Source organism: Centroberyx affinis, unplaced genomic scaffold, assembly GCF_046629955.1.
Source record: "Centroberyx affinis isolate AG114_WGS23_722 - 3 ecotype Tasmania unplaced genomic scaffold, CSIRO-AGI_Caff_v1 ptg003510l_1, whole genome shotgun sequence".
Classification (NCBI taxonomy): Eukaryota; Metazoa; Chordata; class Actinopteri; order Beryciformes; family Berycidae; genus Centroberyx; species Centroberyx affinis.
The window spans coordinates 40,001-59,740 of record NW_027281459.1 but is presented as its reverse complement, the minus strand read 5'-3'; the positions used below and the strand labels follow the sequence as shown (position 1 = coordinate 59,740).

Below are 19,740 nucleotides of genomic sequence, written 5' to 3'. Positions count from 1 at the left end.
TATAATGAAAAAAGGTCCTCCCTCCATTTCTGTAAGGAAAGAGTGAATGCTTCAGAGGGTCTGCATAGTTTAGGCTTTATATCCATAGTGAGATAGTTATCATACTGAATGGAGGTGTTGGGTTATTAAAGATGAAAAAGCTTTTTATTGGATTCATAGCCAAATGAGTAACAGGGCAGTGCATCATATTTTCAAGCTACAATCTGGAACAATAACGACTCCCTTGACCATTGCTCAACCTAGCTACACAATTTCTATTCCCCTACTCAACGATCTTCCATTTCTTTCATACTCCATCACGCTCTACCTTCCTCTGCTGCATGACACTGTTGACACCTACATTCATCTGTCTTTGAGCGAAAAAAAGACAAGTTCTTTTTTTCCCTGCCTGTTGTGTTGTCTCTGACTCATTTCTCTCCCCGCCCTGTGTCCTGTGTCTTCTCTCCCATCAGTGGAATATTGAGGAGTCCACCGAGCATGTGAGTAACCCTCATGTGTGCTGCTGGGTTGTGTTGCCGGGCAGGCTGTTCTCCCCTCTGCGATTTTGGGGGCTCTGTGTGTTTTTGTGTCTGCTTGTGTGTCAATGTGTTGATTTTGAGTGCATTGTGTTCTCGAGTTGCGTACATGCCTTTGTTTATTTGTGTGTGTGTGTGTGTGTGCGCCATGTATGTAATTCCCTCCCCTCAGTGTGAATCCTCAAAAAAGTTCATAACCCCATCATAACCACAGCTAGAGATGTGTGCTGTCGATGTGTATGTGATGCGGTCTTAGAGCTATTACCTCCATAGAGCATGAGGATTGTTTTTCTACTGATCATTGTGTACAACTCTAATTCTTCAACATTTTACCATAAAACAAACCCGTAGTAACAGCTGGGCATTCATAAGTGATCTGAGGCGTTCACTGCACTGAGCATGCAGTGCTTTCTCCCATCAGTGAGCATACAGCGCCGGCAAAGGCTGTATGTCACTATCCCAGTGCGATGCTGACATTAATCAGGCTCACCTAACCTGCTGTCTCCCCTACTGTTCCAGATGACATGTCTATCTGAGGGGAGGAGCTGTGTGTTTTATCAGCTCCGCACATCTCCAAGATTGCCACCAGCCTTTCATGTTCTTTTCATTTGCCTGGATGGCAGCTCACTGTTCCATGGCTGTCACACAGCCCTTTGTTATGGCTTATTACCTCCCATAGACGTCATATTGCACTAGCACAAATGCACAGCCACTTACCTTGTCAGAAATTCAATAGAAACCTGCGAGGATGATAAAAAAAGATTTCCGCATTTAAACAAGGACAGAAAAATCATTTAGGTTAATAGCTTTTAACAGGAGATATCAAGGAATTAATTTAAGCAATTTTGGATACGTGTTTCTGACAGTCTGCATATAAAACAAGGTCACTGGTTAATCAACCCAATGACCACCTGCAAATCTTGACGGATGGAATTTATGCTGCGTATTTTTGTACATCTGTGTATATCCACAGTGTTTTTTCCTGTCTTTGAAAGTGATCCAGTGGGATGTGTGTGTGAATATATTTATTTATGTGATAACATTCAGTTAAACAGAATTTTGGTTGCACAGCACACATGGCCAGATTCCTCAAGCTGCGCACATGGCATGAGTCAGGGCTGCCTCCTCTCTCCCCTGTTAATGTTGGTGTTGATTAACACCTGACAGACAGAGAGCTAGACGTTGTCAGAGGAAGACATCTGTTCACCCGTCATTATTATTTCTTTAGCAGCAGTTTAGAAGCTAGCCGTCAGGGTGCCAGGCAACTAATGAAGTGTGACTAGGCACAGACACATGTCAACAGAAAATGCATTAACATGTCTTCCTGACCCATGACATGTTCACAGGAAACAGTATTTGAGACATTTTTAAGTTAGTAGATGTGACATTTGTGGGATTTTGCCATTCAAAAGAAACAGAATATATCAAGCGCAGCGCTCTACCAAAAAAGAATTTCGAGCGAATGTATGTTTTCACAAACCCTGCCCAGTTTTCTCCTGGCATTTTCTACACTAGTGAGGATAGCGGTGTAGGGAAGCCTGTGGAGAAGAATCCATTTCTATGACTAGTTGACTTGATAATCTCAATAATGCCCTTTGGTGCTGCTCTAAGCATTTGCTCTGAAGGAAACTTTGAAGCCTTGCTTTTTCTATTTTCCGCTGAGTTTCAAAAGTGTTACTAGACCCAGTTCGACCTTGCCAGAATAGGGGAAAAAAGATCTCTGCGGATGCCACTGCTGAGACTGTTAAAGCCATTTTGCATGATTAAAGTAATGAGACTTCCTCCATAAAGTTAAAACGGTTTTATGATACAGTAATTTAGCATTTTCTCCCCTGTCTCTCTTAAAGGCTAGTATGGGAGCACCAAGTGTCCCTTAAAGAGAGAGGCAGTAAAAAGCATTGTCAAACCGAGTTGGCTTATATAGACTGTTAAATGTGCTTCTATGGTTAGAAAATTAAAACTTCATTAGTTAGAGAAACAGCATTAGGGCAAAGCCGTATAATATTCTAAGAGTGTAAGGGGTTTGCAACGAGTTCCGGCAGGAAGGCTTGTAGGCATCGGCGTATTTGTCCTCTCAGTGGCCTCAGTAAGGCACAGACAACTCCAGCATGTGTGCTCAAGCCCCAGGCACTAATTTGTTCATAATTTTAAGTGTGTGTGTATGTCAGCGTGTGTCCTTTTAGGTGTGTGTGTTCTTCTGCGTGCATATTTGTGGTATGTCTGTGTGTACATACATACATGTACGTGTGTGTATACATACGTGTGTGTGTGTGTGTGTGTGTGTGTGTGTGTGTGTGTGTGTGTGTATCTGTGTACACATGTGCCTTTGTGCACAGGCACGGGAGAGCGTATGTTTATGGATCTGTGTGTGTGTGTGGGTGTGTTTATCTTGAGACTGATGCAGTCTGGTTAAGTGAGTGCCAGCGCTGCAGCAGGTTACCGGGTGTGTGTTACCTCGGTTGTTTGCCGTTAGTTTGCTGTTTTCTATCTGTATGTTAATGAGTGTTTTGAGTTGTTGGTTTGTTCAATACCAACCACCTTTGTGGGTCTGTGTTTTTGCCTACAGGCTGTTTGACCATTCAGCCCAATTTACATAAGAGTAAAAAACAAACAAAAACTGCAAATATAACTTCATTAGCTAACAAACTTTTATGTTTTATTAAACAACAAATAGACAAATAAGTAATGTCTAATATCTGTTGTCTGTTTATCTTGAAGAGCTAAAATCTGATTTATCTTATGCAGCTTTCATAATATACTCTCTTGGCCCACAGTCACAAGTGTACTGTTGTGTGGGCTTTCAGAGAGTGCAGAGTAGCATGTTCCCAAGCTCCTCTGGGTATAATCTCATGCTTATCCATGCAGTAGGCATGAACACTGACACACTGGTGATGTTCTGGTTCATTTTGTTGGTTTGTTGGTTAATGGGTTCAGCGTGTGCCTTACAGTTGGGGCACAGGAGTTTTTCTTGACTAAGAAAAGCTCCTGGCCCTATTTGTTTTTGAGTGATTTCAAAGCCTTTCTCTATTAAATGCTTCAAATGTTTTATGCCTGTTATAGGTAGATTGTTCAAGAAACTGCAAGTGGATGGAGAAGGGTGCCTAACCATATTATGATTTCTTTTGGCGGTGTGTGTTTTGTGGGGGGAGCTTGTGTGAGGGGTTGGCGTTTTTTGTTACTAAGGCGGCTCGCTCAAACCTCATGTTTCCTATGAACCTCTGACTTTTTGGTTTCACACATTTTGCAGGAGGCCATCATCAGTGGACTACAGTCTGAGACCACCTACTCTGTCACTGTGGCAGCGTACACCACCAAGGGAGACGGAGCTCGCAGCAAAGCCAAAGTCATCACCACCACTGGAGCAGGTAGTCAGTTTTATCAGGGTTATCATGTAATCAGTGCAAACATAGGATATCTATGGGTTCATGGTGAATATGGTTTTGGTATTTTTAGGCCGTAAAACAGATAACCCCACTCTCCCTCAGTCAGTAAAATGCTATAATTGGAAGGTCGCCTGTGTGAGTGGAATGCTGTTAGTTTCAGTCCCCAGACTAGTTAGGAAAATGAATTGTGCTATCCCCCTCCTCACTAACTACTGTGATACAGGTCTCAAGTGTGAGTGTGTGTAACTTTATGAATTTGAGGGCTGGGTGTTACTGAAAAAAAAAAGATGCATGCCCTCCCTAGATAAATAAATGTTGCAAAAACACCTGTTCTCCCTCTTCCTCCATCCCGTCCCAGTGCCAGGCAAGCCCGCTATGATGATCAGCACCACCATGGGCAACACAGCGCTGATCCAGTGGCCGACGCTCAGTGACGTGGTGGGTGAGCTGATGGGCTACCAGCTGCAGTACAAGCGCATAGAGGAGGATAGCTACACCTCGCGCGAGCTGAAGAAGACAGACACCCACTACACCGTCACCGGACTGCACAAGGGCGCCACCTACATCTTCCGCCTCAGCGCCCGCAATCGCGCAGGCATAGGCGAGGCCCACGTAAAGGAAATCAGCACCCAGGAAGACGTGCCCTCCGGCTTCCCGCTCAACCTGCGGGTGACCGGACTGACCACGTCCAGCACCCAGCTGGCCTGGGAGCCCCCGGCGCTGGCGGAGAGGAACGGCAAGATCATCCACTACGTGGTGGTGTACCGAGACATCAACAGTCAGCAGAACAGCACCAACCGCACGTCCGATACACGCATGACCATCCAGGGCCTCAAGCCGGACACCACCTACGACATCCGGGTGCAGGCCTTCACCAGCAAGGGTGGGGGACCCATCAGCCCCAGCATCCAGAGCAGGACCATGTCCACCGCACCAGGTAGGAGACGTGGCTGATATTCACACGGAAACGTGCCAGGGAGTGTTTGATTTGAAAACATAACAACAGGGCTTTTTGTGCATACATAAACATGGGCACAGTTATTCATCAGCAAATGCATCACACTCACACAATTGAGTAGTTTTAATCTTTAAATATAGCCGCAAGCAGCGATTGCACGGTCTAAGCACAATTTGAAAAGACAGACAGACAGACAGACAAAACATTACAGAAGGTACACAGACACACAAAGAGACAGGCTTTATGATGATTGAACATAGTCAAGTAGTTATGGCAAATTTTTTGTTGGCCTCTGTCAAGTTTATCATTTTATCTCCAACCACATTGTTTAATTTATTCACAATGGCCAAACCTTCTGCTGGAAAATATGCCCCTTGTTTTTGACAGTTATGGCTTGGGCAGTTCTGCTACCGGTCCTTCTTGTATTTGTCATCGTTGTCGTTGTTGTTCTTCTTCTTTGTCTTCCTCTTTCTCCTCTTCTTCCTCTTCCTCATCTTCCTCTTCTTCTTCCTCTTCTTCCTCAAAATGCTTGGCCCCGTCTCATTGCTGCTCAGCAGCTATAATTAATATCGCATCCTCACACTCGCACATTACACACTCACTCACATGAGCAAACACACACACACACACACACATACACATACGCATACACACACACTGATCCTGCTCCACATTATACATGAACACTGTCTTAAAAAGTACGTAACACTTACTCTTTTTCTACCTTTGTTTCACAGTCCCCCGCCTCTTCCATCTGCCATACAGTACAGTACAGCGCTGTGTTTATTGATTTATAGAGTACTAATCTCATTACACGCTACAGTCACATTACCATGCCGCCTCACGCTCCCTCCCATCGCACACAAATCTAAACCATACACAGCATGGACCTCCTCATGCATTTTATGATCTTATAAATGTTAGATTCTTTATTTATCACCAGATGTGCGTGGTGCCTATTTTAAGACACGTGTTGCCCCTCCCACTGGCGTACACATTTCACGGTAATCACTGAGATCTTGGCCTGTTGCATATTTCAGTGGTGTGAAAGTGATATAAATAGATAGAACAGGCTTAGGGAGATGAAGCTATTTTTAAGTGATCAGTAACAAGCCGTGAATAAGATTGTTGATGTTCTTCACCCCCCGTGGCTTGTCAAGTCTGGTCATTAGGTAGCACCGTCAAATATTTTCATAACGTTTATTCTGGGGTTATTTGCTGTACAATCGTGTGAAATTGAATTACACAGCTTAGCAAAGATTACACTCTGTACTGTACAAGATGTCCTACTTGAGATAACAACTGAAGGTCTTTTCCACCCTTACAGCATTCGCCACAAGCTTTGGCGTCAAAGCTGTCATGAAAACGTCTGTCCTCCTCACCTGGGAAGTGCCACAGAACTACAAGTCCCAAGTGCCTTTCAAGGTAAGAGCCAGTGGATCAAGAAAGTGACAACCAGCATTCATGGAGGAAATCCTCATTCATTTTCTCATTGACAAAAACAGAAAGTAGAAAAGGTGGGAAACCGTATCCGAATGCCCTGACCCATTGAGAACCGATCTGATCCATAATTTTTGAATAGATGACTTCATTAACTATAACCTACAATAAAGTTTATTGCAGTAACATTTAGTAAAATCAGATCACTGAGTAAATATAACTGATAAAAGAATAAAAGATTGTTTTATGTCGTCCACCAGTTCAGTGCAATCCCTTTCACCATCTAGTTCAGTGCACCATCTAGTCAGTGCAATGTCTAATATGTATATTTGTGTAAATTTCATATCAAATTCATATCAAAGAGTTGAAGCCCAACTCACTTACCTTTGGACAATACCAGCAGGGGGCGACACAATGACTTTCCTTCCCCATTTGCATTGGAAAAGATGGAGAGCAGGATTCACGCTCATTTATGAGGCTGTGAATAATGTGTGTAATAATGTGTCAAAATGATATTATATCAATTCCCACCTCGTGGTAATGGACGACAGACAATTTGAAGTGTAAAAAAACTATTGGATATGCACCAATAGGCAAGCATGACACTTAAGCATGCGAGATGAGGTGTCAGATGAGATGGCTGCCTCCCTTAGGACCATACCGCTAAGTGACTATCTTAGTTTACTTGTGTGTGTGTATGTGTGTGTGTGTGTATGAGAGAGAAAGACAGAGAGAGAGTATAAAGAGTGAGTGACAGAGTAGTGCATCTGTCTACAGGGCGTACATTTTGTGTATGCGTATTTGTGTGTTTATGTGTGTAACTAACTATAACTAACTGCGAGCCGTCCCTCCATGTGCACACAGATCCTGTACAACCAGCAGAGCGTGGAGGTGCAGGGCAACCTGAAGAGGAAGCTGATCACGCGTCTGAACCCGGACACGGAGTACTCTTTTGTGCTGATGAGCAGAGGCAACAGTGCCGGGGGTCTGCAGCAACAGGTATCCATCCGCACCGCCCCCGACCTGCTCAAGACCAAGCCCATCCTCTACAGCCAGCATCAGGCGCAGGGCGGCAAGCTGACCATCGACCTGCCCAAAGTCCAGATCACCACACATGTCAGGTCAGTACTGAGACCGATGGGACTGCACAGAGAGGTTAACTCTGATTCTAGGCTGAAATACACCAAGAGAACGAGAAGCCATCTTTTTAGCTAGTAGAGACTCTTTACTACCATCACGAAAATTTTATTTTCATTTATATTTGATTCTTGGCTGCTACAATGATCTGATTTCCCCTCAGGGATCAGTAAAGTCCCTCTTAGTGTTAATGCCATGCGCTGCCAATTAATCTACGGGACCAGTTTTAATGTAGTCTAAAGCTCAGAGGGGTTGGGTGTGGTAGCTAATTCAACTGCAGCCAGAAAACTACAAAGCCCTTCTAACAAACAGCAACAGCACCAGTGGCGCACTCATATCTGATCAATACTAACCCCATTTCGACACTTGAAACTTTTGGTCCAGGCCAACTTTATGACACTGCGGCTGATGATAATCGTGACTTTTAACATCAGGTTCAGTTGTATCATTTTTTGGCTCAAATTGTTAAGAGCAGAATTGGACCTGACCCTGACAAGTGTAGTCTGTCCTTCAGATACACACACCCACACACACACACACACACACACACGCACACACACGCACACATTCATCACTCATCGAGGGAGCAGAGGTGAGGTCTGAGTAGGGCGAGCGTACAGCATTGATTGGTAAAAAGATTACAGGGCTGTCAGCGCTGGCCAGGTTCCAGCACAGATTGGCATGTGAAGAGTGCAGGTGATTGGTGGTGGGTGGGGTGGATGCGGGTTGGGGTGACGGGTGGGAATGAGGGGTCTTGTTATACATGTCTTCTCCCACTCTGAGACTTCCACTGACTGTTGAATCACAAAGTTAAGGCCAGGAGAGGAGGGGAGAGAAGTAGCTACTTTCACTGTCTGAGGAGCTGATTTTACAAGTGGTTGAAGGCTGAACAGGGGGGAGAGACAGAGAGAGAGAGAGAGAGAGAGAGAGAGACATGCATGCACGCACTCACGCACACACACACACACACACACACACACACACACACACTCTTACTATACAGTACTTATAAGCACCTTCCATTGACTACATCCAGTCCCTAATCCTTACCCTGACCCTAAATTAGCCCCTTATAGATGTGAGGATCGGGAAAATGTCTGTATAATGTCTTTGTAATTTTCCCTTCCTTGTGAGGGCATTTGCTCTTTGTAAGAATAGCAATACAAGAGCTCACACACACACACACATACATACACACACACACACACAAGAGTAGTCACATAGCCGGTCCTATTAACCTAAGGGAATCCTATGGGGATCTGTATTTGATGAAGCCTCCTCTCATTGGGATAGAGTGTTTGTTCCAGTCCACATGGCAGATGTTCTTAGTGATTAGCCATTAATTGGAGAATGCAGTGCCAATCTGCTAGTGTTCGACCTTGGTTAGACCCTCTTGTATAGCATTAAAGTTTTGAATTCTGCCCAACCAGCCTCACACGGTGAAAGCATGTCTTTCTAAATATTTTGCCTGTGTTATTAATGCACTTGGCCCATTTTCATTTCAGGGCGTATGTGCTTCATTCAGTCTGTCGTAACAAGGGCTTTATTTGCCTTGGCAGGTGGTACTACATAGTGGTGGTGCCGGTGTCCCCGTCGTCACAGCGATGGGAGAATCCAGACGAGATGGACCTGGATGAGGTGAGTGCCAGCCGGCGGCTGATTGGCTAACATGCCAGGTCAGGGGTCACAGATAGCGCCTCCTGTTCCAACTGGGTAGGAAGTCACTAGTTGCGGCTAATTGGCTCTAAAATGAACCAAGCTGCCCCCTCCCTCCCCGAGCTCAGGAGGGGGCAGCTTGGTTCATTTTAAACAATGACTCATTCGGTCAGGAAGCCAGGTCTGCAGACAGTACCCATCTGGTGGACCCAAAGGCTTTGGGTGAACAGAACATAATCTGAATCTTATATAACTGTTTATGTAGATATTAAATATTAGTGCTCCAGTTCCATACTTTTTCCCTTAGTCATTTTTTAGGGTTTGCCAACTCCGAACAAAGTTTTGCATAAAGTATTCAAACGATGATAAAGATTTATGACCGCTTTATTATTCCGTTGAATAGAGGCCTCCCATGTCCGCTGGGGAATTTAAGCTAAATGACATGCCTAAATATTAATAGCATCATTTTTAAGTAAACTTGTGAGGCTCTTTGGTTTGGATCTCTTCCATCCTCTATTGTTCCAGCTCCCAGTAGAAATAACAGTAGAGACCTAGAGAGAGAGAGATGTGAGACTCCCCGAGTCATTAAACACTGAGCAGGCCATTGTCTCCTCCCTCCGACATAATGATTTAATAAAGCTACATCTGGAGCAGCGCATGAGACATCACTGACAGAAAACAAAATGCTGCTGAAAACACAATGCCGCAGTGCTGTATGCTCCTGCTCATTTATTAACCAGGCTGGCAGTCATGCTGAGATGGTGTACTGGAGCAAGCGCTAATTGCTCACTTCGTAGCTAGGCTGCATTGTTTGCAAACTTATATTACTGAGCAAAGGGCATTTTATCTGGGTGGTATAACCAGCATACAGAAGATTATCTCTTATCTGGAGGCGTAGCACTAGCTGGACCTGGATGTAGTATGAATCCACAGAGTTTGTGCTGTGCTTATAAGTTTTAAGAATTTAAGGAACCGAGGGCATTCAATTGTTCTATTACACAATAGAACAATTGATTTATACAATTCTATTACCCTAATAATGTAATTAGGAATTTGCTTCTTCGCACATCCCACATAGATGTAAGCATTTCACCAGAAGGCTGAAGGTACGGGGGCAAGATCCTCACCACTGGAGTTGGTAAGGGTTCAGTGTGCTGACACGGATGGAGATATTCGCTGATGCAGGGATTGAGCCTGAGAGCTTCCAGTTATGCTGCGGTCTATGGTGCCCATTTACAATAATAATGATAATAAAAATAATGCTTTGCTGATTCCTGAATGAGAAATTTTCTGTTCAGCTACAGAACAGCACCTTGGAGCTGGTAGGGATTCAGTGTGTTGCTCATGGACACTTCAGCAGGGTGGATGATTGCTGTCACAGGGGCTTGAGCCTCCTCAGTTGAAGGGCGTCTCCCTACTCACTATGCCACCCTGCTGCCAAACTTAACATTGAACTGTGACCCTTTTCCCTCCATCCTTTCCATAGCTGCTGGAGTCGAGTGGAGGCCCTGTCCTGAGGCGGCGACGTCAGATAGAGTCGCCCAGGCCTTACATCGCCGCCAAGTTGGCATCGCTGCCCACAACCTTCACTCTGGGAGATGAGAAGCGGTACAATGGCTTCTACAACAAGCCCCTGCCTGGCCACCAGCAGTACCTCTGCTTTGTCCTGGCTGCTCTCCGAGAACAGGACCATGACAGCAGTGATAAATACGTAAGAGACTCCCACACACATACAAACACACACACACACACACACAGCTTCCTATGTCTAGGTTGGGGGTAAGTTCCCTTTTAACACCCCATCAATTCCAAATCTAAAGTGAAACTGCTTTCACTGATTAAGGACAAAGCATTCATTCTCAATTATTTACTTCAAGATAGTATAACTAAAGCTCCTTTAATAGAAATGTGGTTTAATTTTTTTGTATTTTCGAGAAAATGAATGAGTTAAAATTGAATTGACCAGAACCCTGTTGTGTATATCTGAACACGTTTCACCTTTTCCTCATGCTGAGAAACCATTCACGTTTTATCACACATCCTCAGGCTTTAACCATGCCGTCCCTCAGGCCTTTCAAAAATTACAGCGGCTCTTCTCGAAAGGGCAAGCCAAATTGTTGTTGTTTTTACTGCCACTCTTCCCTTACCACGGCTGCCTCTAAAAGTCAGTGCAACTTCTTCTGATAACTCCCTTATCAGTCTACGATGACATCGCAGATCCAGCTTTGCCATTTCAGCCGCCAGCGGGGCCTGCGCAGATCCCTTTACAATGCTGCTACAAGACTCTTGGCTATCCAAGTGGAGGCCCTGTGCACTCGTCAAACAGCGCTAACACGGAGGCCCGGCTCTCCATGGGATGGTCTGGAGTAAACTTCACTGCAGGAAGAATGAGAGTCTGCGATTGCTCTGGGCTCCTCCAGTACCCGGGCCATGCATATTCAGTAGCTGGGCCCTGGGCGACCACAGAGAGAGAGAGAGAGAGAGAGAGTGCTCCATGTCCAAAACCAAATCCCAGACTTTTCACCTATCTCTTTCTCTCTCTGCCTCTCTCTCTCTCTCCACCGTGAAGAGAGCAGAGGAGATTGATTAGTGCGGCTGGAGTTAAGAGGCAGACGAGGGCCTGGTCACAGGGCCTAGGGAGCCTGTAAAGCAGGCCTGATTCCCTTGAAATGCTGTCTTAAGTGTCCCTAAAGCCCCCCCTCCCCCATTAATCCTCCACTCCTTTGCTCCGAGATGGGGAGGGGGGGTGCAAGAGAGGGTAGAGTGGGCAGCCCTGATACACTTGACTTCAAAGGAGACGCTTAAACCCCATCGCTGCACCACTCTCTCTCTCTCTCTCTCTCTCTCTGAGCACCTGCCATACACACCATGTTGGATCAGTGGCGCTTTAGAGTTGTATATACAGTTGACAGAGACAGGTACTGTCTCTGTGTAGTCTCTCCCTTAAACTCAATCGCTGGGATCAATCAGGCTTCTCGTGGAGGTTGAATCCATGCTGAGGTGGCCAGTATAGGCAGGCTGTGATCGATCGCCGCACAAATCCCCTTACCGTACTCTCTGGGAAACTTAGATGCCATTGCATTGGTTTTTTTGTTTTTTTTTGTTTTTTTTCTTCCAACACAGTAGTTGTAAATGTTTACTACTAAACACAAACTAGTACAGAAGGTAAAGAGTGCAGTGCAACACTTGGCGGACGATGCCTAGAGCTAGACCTCCATCAGACCCGGGAGAGTAAGACAACAAGTACTGGAGTAAATGACTTGTGTCTTTTTACTGCACTTCCTCCTCACCACCCAACCCCCCCCCCCCCCCAACTCAGATCAAACAGGACCGCCAGGGTTTAATAAGCCCTCGTATATCAACGGCCACAAGCAGCCAGCAGTGGTTGGAGGGAAGAAGAGAAGGAAGGAAGGCAAAGGGAGATGAGAGAGAGGGAGAGAGAGAGAAGAAGAGAGTGTGCCTTCATGTCTCCCCAGCACCCAAGGCAGATAAACAAGCCGGGGGAAGTGTGAAATGGGATGATAGATGCTGGGTGTGTATAAACAGTATCATTTAAAGCGAGAAGAGAGGGAGGGAGGGAGGGAGCATGAAATATTGTGTGATGTGCGACAGAGAGGAAGGGGGGTTTGGGTGGGGTGGTGTTGGAGAGGGGAAAGAGAGAAGGAACATTTGTCTTGTGTCCCGTCCAGCCTGTGATGCCGGGATGAGAGAGAGTGAAACGGTAGAAGAGGAGGAGATTGTGCTAATGTGCACTTTTCCTTTGATTAGGGAGAGGTGAGCGTATGGCGCAGGGAAAAACCAAAATGGAGAGTGTTCAAATGTGTTTACCACAGTTTTCTGTTTACAAAAGTATCCAGGCATTTATATTCTACTCACTCGCAACAAGAATCGGCTTTGTAACACTGATTCTGTTGGTGCTCTGGGCTTGACACCCTTAACAGGGAAGGACTGGCTTCTTTCGAAATGTAAACGGCTTTGACAAATAACCGCAGGAGAGAGTTATGAACCCCAGAATGGGTTTTTTACTCAAACACCCACTATTTGCTTGCAGACAGTGTAAGTGGATAGTCAGGTGAGGGTGGGGGTGGGGACGGGGGTTGGGGGGAAGCCAGGCAGGAGAGATCGGAGGAATCCACTGATAGGCTATGGCATGTCACTTCCGTTCCCAGAGGCGTCTCCCCCTAGCGATGCCTCCAGATATCTAGATGCTTTGTATTCAGACAGGCGGAGAGGGGAAGGTAGTTTCTGGTGTTGAATGGGAAAGAGGACAGAGAAAGGAGAGGGAGAAATGGAGTGGGAGAGGAAAAGGAGACAGGAATGAGGGAAGAGACGGGACAACTAAGCAGGAGGAGAAGGGGTCATCTCGCAGAGTAGACAAGGCCCTGCAGCCCCATTTCTGTTCCTCGCAGATAAAGGCATACTCACACATACTATTATCTCTGTCTCTCCCTCTCGTGCACTGTCCCTCCCTCTCTTTGTCTCTCCATCTCTCTCTCTCTCTCTCTCTCTCTCTCTTTCTCGCTGTCTTTCCCTGTGTCATGCCGTGATGAGGATGGCGTGGGCTCCTCAGCTTCCCCGGGGAGGTGGAGAGAGCGGCGGAAACATAATGTGTGTCTTAGCGCATTTGTTTGTTTGTCTGGCGCACGCCCCTGCGGCTTGTTTAAGCCACTTTTATAGAGACGAGGAGCCAGCGGGGTCAACGGCAAGTCGAAACAAACGCGCCCATGGTACTCGTAGCGGATCCTGAGCTCTGGGGATGGCGGAGCAGCGGCTGGCTGGCGAAGCTGTGTAGCCCACGGGCCAGACAGCAGGCTCTATGTACTGCTACTACCGAAACACCTCTGCCTAAGCCCCTCCCTCTCTCTCTCTCTCTCTCTCTCTCTCTCTCTGTCTCTCTCTCTGCCATCTCCCATCACCCAGTCTCTCACTCACTCGCCGTCTCTGTCTCAGACAAACACTTCGAAACAATCACACACTCTCTGCGGCTGCGACCTAGACACACACACTTGTGGAGGATCAGAGGAGCTGGAGAAAAGGCTCAGAGAAAAAACTGAACCTCCGTGCACACTGACACAGACGAGCGCACACACTCACACAGGCTTTCACACGCTCTCACACACGCTTGCAGTACAGTCTTTACAAACACACACACACTTTCTCTCTCTCTCTCACTCACAATGACACACAGATACAGACACACTCAAATACTTATTCATAACACTTACACTTGTAGATACAGTATGTCTCTCTGTCTTATTCTATCAAACACACACAGAACCATACATGGATATATACTTACATTTGTGTCTTTCTCTTTCTGTCTCCTTGTATCAAGAACAAGCACATACGCATGCGCGCACACACACACACACCAATTTGTAATGCTAATAAACACACATGCACATATACTTACATTTGTGCCTCTCTGTCTCTCGCTTTCTCTCGCTCACTCACTCACTCTCAAACTCACACACACTTTCCTTTATTGCGCCATCGCTCTATTGTCAGACTGCGCTGCGAGGGCGGAGGCATTAGGAGCTGCGTGACTGAGCTTTTATCAGATATTAGGGCCGTTCAAATGGATGATCCCTGTACTTCGCCGTGACCAACAGACAAAAAGCCCTCTCTTTTTGTTCTGCCTTTCCTCTCCTCTCGCTCTTCTTCGCCCGTTCTACTCTGAAAGCACAGCTGCAGTCATTTGTCACACCGAAAAAAAAAACTTTTCCCAGGATTCCCTGCAGTGCCACATCTTACAGCCTTTTTTGGGCCCTTCCAAAGGAACAGGAAGCCTTGTGGTGTCATCATATCAGCAGTGTCCCACCACTGTGACGTTCTCTTTGTTCTTAGAGAATAGGTTGATTAAAAAAGGAACACAGAACCGGAAAGAACTGGTCTCATGTGCCTGGTGTGTGTGTGTGTGTGTGTGTGTCTGTGTCCGTGTGTCTGTGTGCATGTCTGTCCGTCTGTGTGTGTGTGTGTGTGTGTGTGTGTGTGTTTGAGAGAGAAAGAGAGAGACAGAGACAAAGAGAAAAGGTTGCTGCTGCCTGATATCTGCTGTATTGTAAATCTTTCTACTTTCCTGACTCGACTAATCTACTGTTTGCATGTAATATCACTTCAGTACATGCTGTTTTGCACATACACATGATTGAGACATGCTTTAATGCCCCGACGATACACCGATTTACACTCCGACACACACTTTTTTACAAACACACACATATATTTCCCCCCCAGTTGCCCAAGAGTATAGGAGATAACAGAACTATATGACAGAGCTCAGGTCTCTTTGAGCTCATCTCAGCTTATCTTTCCAATTAATATCTGCCTGCGTGCCGAAGAGCAGGCTGCTGCGCGGCTAATGATCCGGATTACCGCTGCCTGCCGCCCCGCCACTCCCGCTGCATGCTGGGAGCCCGATTCCCTCCGGGGCCTGCGATCTGTCACCCGTGCCCCCCCGCTCCCATCACTGTTCGATAGGAGGCACGCTGAGCTCTAATGACTGACGCCTCGCTCCTCCCTCCTCCCCTCTCTCATCTGTCACCTTGCTCTCGCACAGTAGGGCTCCCTCTTCTCTCTGCCATTTTTTTAACACCTTACCGCGTTGGCTCTTGCACCCCCTCCTCACACAGACACGCACACGTACACACTCCTCCATCCCTCCTTCCCTCCCCTCCTTCATCATTTGAAGAGGAAAGAGCGGGGAGATGTCTCATTTAAAACCAAGGAGGAAAAGCACCCCCCGACCCACCACCTCCTCCTCCTCCTCCTCCTCCTCTTCCGTCACGGTGTGAACACTAATGAAGAAGAGATGAGTCCTCTCCTCTGCCCCCATTTATCTCAGCGACCAAGGGACGTGCACACTCTTCTCTGCCTCTCTCTGCCTCTCTCTCTCTCTTTCCCTCTCCCAGTGTCTTACTGTCCCTCCCTATCTCCCCCAGTCTCTCTCTCACTCTCTCTCTATCTCGCTCTCCTGTCTCATACTCGCTCTGTCATCGGCTGTCTCAGTTTCCTCTCGTCTGACGCAACACTTAAATGAAAGCACAGCAAACTACAGTATCTGAAGATGGTTATTGTTTTTTGTTAAAATGCCTGAGTTTGGTTGACAGTTTTACAGCATGTTCTGCTGTATCCTGGAACCATGGGTTAGTGTTAGAATGAGATGATTTTGGCTCTCAGGAAACCAAAAACACATACAATATCTACATACAAATATCTCAATTGCTTCTTTTTTGGGGAATATTTGTCTCTCTTTTTCTAGGCTTTACAGAACAGTGCATACTTGGTTAAGGCCTGTTGAGGCCGGTTCTCATAAACTTTCTCTCTCTCTCTCTCTCTCTCTCTGTTTTCCTTTCCCCTACAGAGGACGTTCTCAGCGAGTCCCTACTCAGACCCCATTCAGGTCGTGGCGGGGAGTGTGGCTCCCAGGGTGGAGCAACCCGAAATGTTGTGGGTCATGGGCCCAGTGCTGGCCGTGGTCCTCATCATCATCATCGTCATCGCCATCCTGCTCTTCAAGAGGTAAGGCTCTCTGCTTTTGTGTATCTGTGTATTCCTCTGTGTGTCCGTGTCTGTTGTGTGTATGTTTGAGGTTGGATTTCAGTGACACTTGTGATTGTAGGTTACTTTTGGTTGCATCATGAATGGTAATGAGACACGCTCCCCTCTGACACTTGCACCAGGCTGCTCACACACAAAACTGTAACATCCAATTTCATTACCATAATATTCACTGTAAGAGGAAGGGAACCAAAGACGGGTTTGATTTGTCATTTAGAAAATCCTCATTTCAGCTCACCAGATTTTGGTCCAGTTGGCTGTTTTTAACAATAGCATGTGAAGTGTCAGTTGAAATGGCAGTCGACATCGCCTCCCTACTTGAAAAGCACAGCCTGACTGTCAAAAACTCTGAGTTGGGAGAGAGAAATGTGTTTTCTCCAACACCACTGGTCATTTCAAACAAGGAACAGAAGGCTGCAACAGAGGGCTTAACTAAAAGCTCAGTCAATATCTTTTAAAAGCCCCACACTAACCACCCCAGTGTAACACACTATGGATACACACCAGCCATCCAGATACTGGTGAGGCACAGAAAACCGGCTACTTAAAGCACCAGTCCGTTTTTATGCTTGGTAGCATTAAAAAGTTATTTCTTATCACAGCATTTTGACAGTGGAGACAGCTAAATGTGAAATACTCACCATGGATAATGCGACAAAATGTAAAAAAGATGTTAGCATTTGGTTTGGACGATATAATAATATGTAGTTTAGATGGGAATCTATGAACTAGGAACAATTATATACCTCACTAGGCTGTTAGCCCCACCTCTCTATATCTATCCGTTGCATGATGACTCCATTGCAGATCTGCCATTCCACAGCATACCCATTCTCCAACCTGCCATATGCAGCCTTGCAGACTGCTGTGTAGCTGCCGTCTCCAGCAGACTTAGACAGGGACTTGTTAATAATAGGCCGTGAGACAGCTCACCGCTGAGGAGCGCATCCTCTGTCTGGAAGCCCTTTCTCCATGCAGACACAGATTGACAGGAGGGACTGTAGGGGGGTGGCTGTATGCCCTTTTCACTGTGGACTGGCAGTATAAATGTGTGAAGGAATAATCACACTCTACCTCGGGTTGTTATTGCAACCTGCACAGTCGCCAAAACCAACACCACCAGCGAATAATAAAGGGGTTACTTTCAAATGTCTCCAGCTAGCGTTCGGATTCATTTTTATGTCATGCTTTCAAGATGTTGTTTAAAATTGTGTAAGGACCGGATTTCTGAATATAGTACAGAGTAGAACAAACTTTGACCGGAGGACTTTTGGGTCCATGTTGATATTAATTACCCATTAATCTTCCCCCTTCTCTTTGCCCTCTGTGTGAAAGCAGCAAACAGGAAAGGTGGGTACTGTAACTGTTGCATCAGTCACGACTCCATCTCCCCTCCTAAGTCCCTTCCATTCGTGTATTCGTGTTGTGAAGTTGGCGGTATTCATCTACTCTTTAGGGTTGCAGGGTCCGCTACCTCTCCACGCTTCCGCCGATATTACCCCAAAAACATTTTCCACTCAGACAGGAATAAAAGAAACAAAAAAAAGAAACATCTTAAAATTAGTTTGCCTAGTCTCATTTGTTCAGCTAGAAGAGATGAGAAGCAGCAGACTCTGCAGCCCTTGATAATTGGGGTCAAAGGAACCCCTGGGTCACGTCCATGTACCAGTGCATGTTCCACATCTAGTGCGAGTGTTCCCCCTCAGATCATCCTGTCTGCCATGGTTTGTCTTCGTGCTGTGTTTCATTATCCAGCCTGTGTCAGCGCACCCCTTCAAGATTGGCCCCATCTGAATATGCCAAGCCCTCACCTGCTGCTGAATGGGCCATTGTGAAGTAAATGCCAGACGGGGAGACTGCTGAAACAGAAATGTTCCCATCTTTTAAGCTGACATTTTCCACCGAGACCCCTTCCTCCACTTTTAGCCTTTTTTTCCCCTCTCACCGCTTCCTTGTGGCAGGAGTCTCAACAAAGGGCCCTGTTCTGCTCTCATTAAGCACACCCTGTACCACACACACACACACACACACACACACACACACACACACTCACCTGCACTTACTTTCTCACACATCTTAACCCTCACTTTGAGCCTTCCGATGAATGCCCCCATTGAGGTTGCTGCCATGTTTGTGTTAGCCCAGCACTAAAGCGTGGTGTAGATTGGCATCTGATTGGGTTGGAGAGAGGAGAGGTGTGGAGAAGAGATCACAGATGCCCAACTCATTCCCCCCTTCCCACCCCAGCCCAGCAGTGGGCCCTGGGAAAACCGGACACGGTCTGGCTCAGCTCACGGTTGGAAAGGAAGAGATGCTTGTCGTAGATTAGCGGTCACGCTGCTAGCATTAGCTTAAGCCCCCGCAGCATCAGATAACAGGTGGCGGTGAGGCCCGAGCCCCAGTGGTTGAGGTGGACTGGGGCAAGGCTGTGTGCACTAGCTTTATGTATTCTCACCATGTCAGGCTTCAACAGAAGGCCCTGCTCCTGCCTAAAACCCACGCTCGCCACTTGCAAATGGAGTGCAATGAGATGTGAAATTTCCACAGGGCGCCCTGACGCTTCCTTCCGCCCATTTCCATTTGCAGTCAGGAGGCTTGTGAGTCTGCAGCTGTTTGTGTGTATGTGTGTGTGTGTGTGTGTGTGTAAGTGAGAGAGAGACACACACACACACAGAGGGGAAGGGTGTATATACATCTGTGCGCCTGTTTGTGTGTGTGCGTCAACAGATGCTGGCTGTCTGAACATTAGAATACAGGCAAGCTGCGTTCTCTCTCCCTCTCACCACCTGATGGAGAAAGCCACGGTCGACTGAGCCGAGCCAGTCCGAGCTGTGCTGTGCTGTTCTGTGCTGTTCTGTGCTAGGCTCAGCTAGGCCAGGCCTGGCAGCGCAGGTGCTGCAGAACTGGTCTAATTACCCAGTGTTGTGCCACCCAGCTGATGAGCTAATTACAGCATCCGCCTGTTTTCCTCTCAATCTGGAAAGCCAGTAAACACAATGTGTTGTTAGTACACACACACGCTACCACACAGCAGTGAAAATCACACATTAAAACCTTTGCTACACACAAACACACACACATATGTACACAT

The 19,740-nt window shown here is 46.5% G+C and overlaps 1 protein-coding gene across 1 annotated transcript in view; it reads left to right on the top strand.

Moving 5' to 3' along the window:
* The window catches only part of LOC139661324 (receptor-type tyrosine-protein phosphatase F-like), a 120,022-nt gene that overhangs the window by 74,535 nt on the left and 25,747 nt on the right, over positions 1-19,740 (top strand). Inside the window, exons 15-23 of the mRNA XM_071539765.1 lie at positions 453-479; positions 3,763-3,880; positions 4,257-4,835; positions 6,184-6,281; positions 7,161-7,417; positions 8,993-9,071; positions 10,576-10,780; positions 16,451-16,610; positions 17,985-17,999. Of these exons, the coding sequence (XP_071395866.1) occupies positions 453-479; positions 3,763-3,880; positions 4,257-4,835; positions 6,184-6,281; positions 7,161-7,417; positions 8,993-9,071; positions 10,576-10,780; positions 16,451-16,610; positions 17,985-17,999 (1,538 nt within the window). The remainder of the gene's footprint in view (positions 1-452; positions 480-3,762; positions 3,881-4,256; positions 4,836-6,183; positions 6,282-7,160; positions 7,418-8,992; positions 9,072-10,575; positions 10,781-16,450; positions 16,611-17,984; positions 18,000-19,740) is intronic.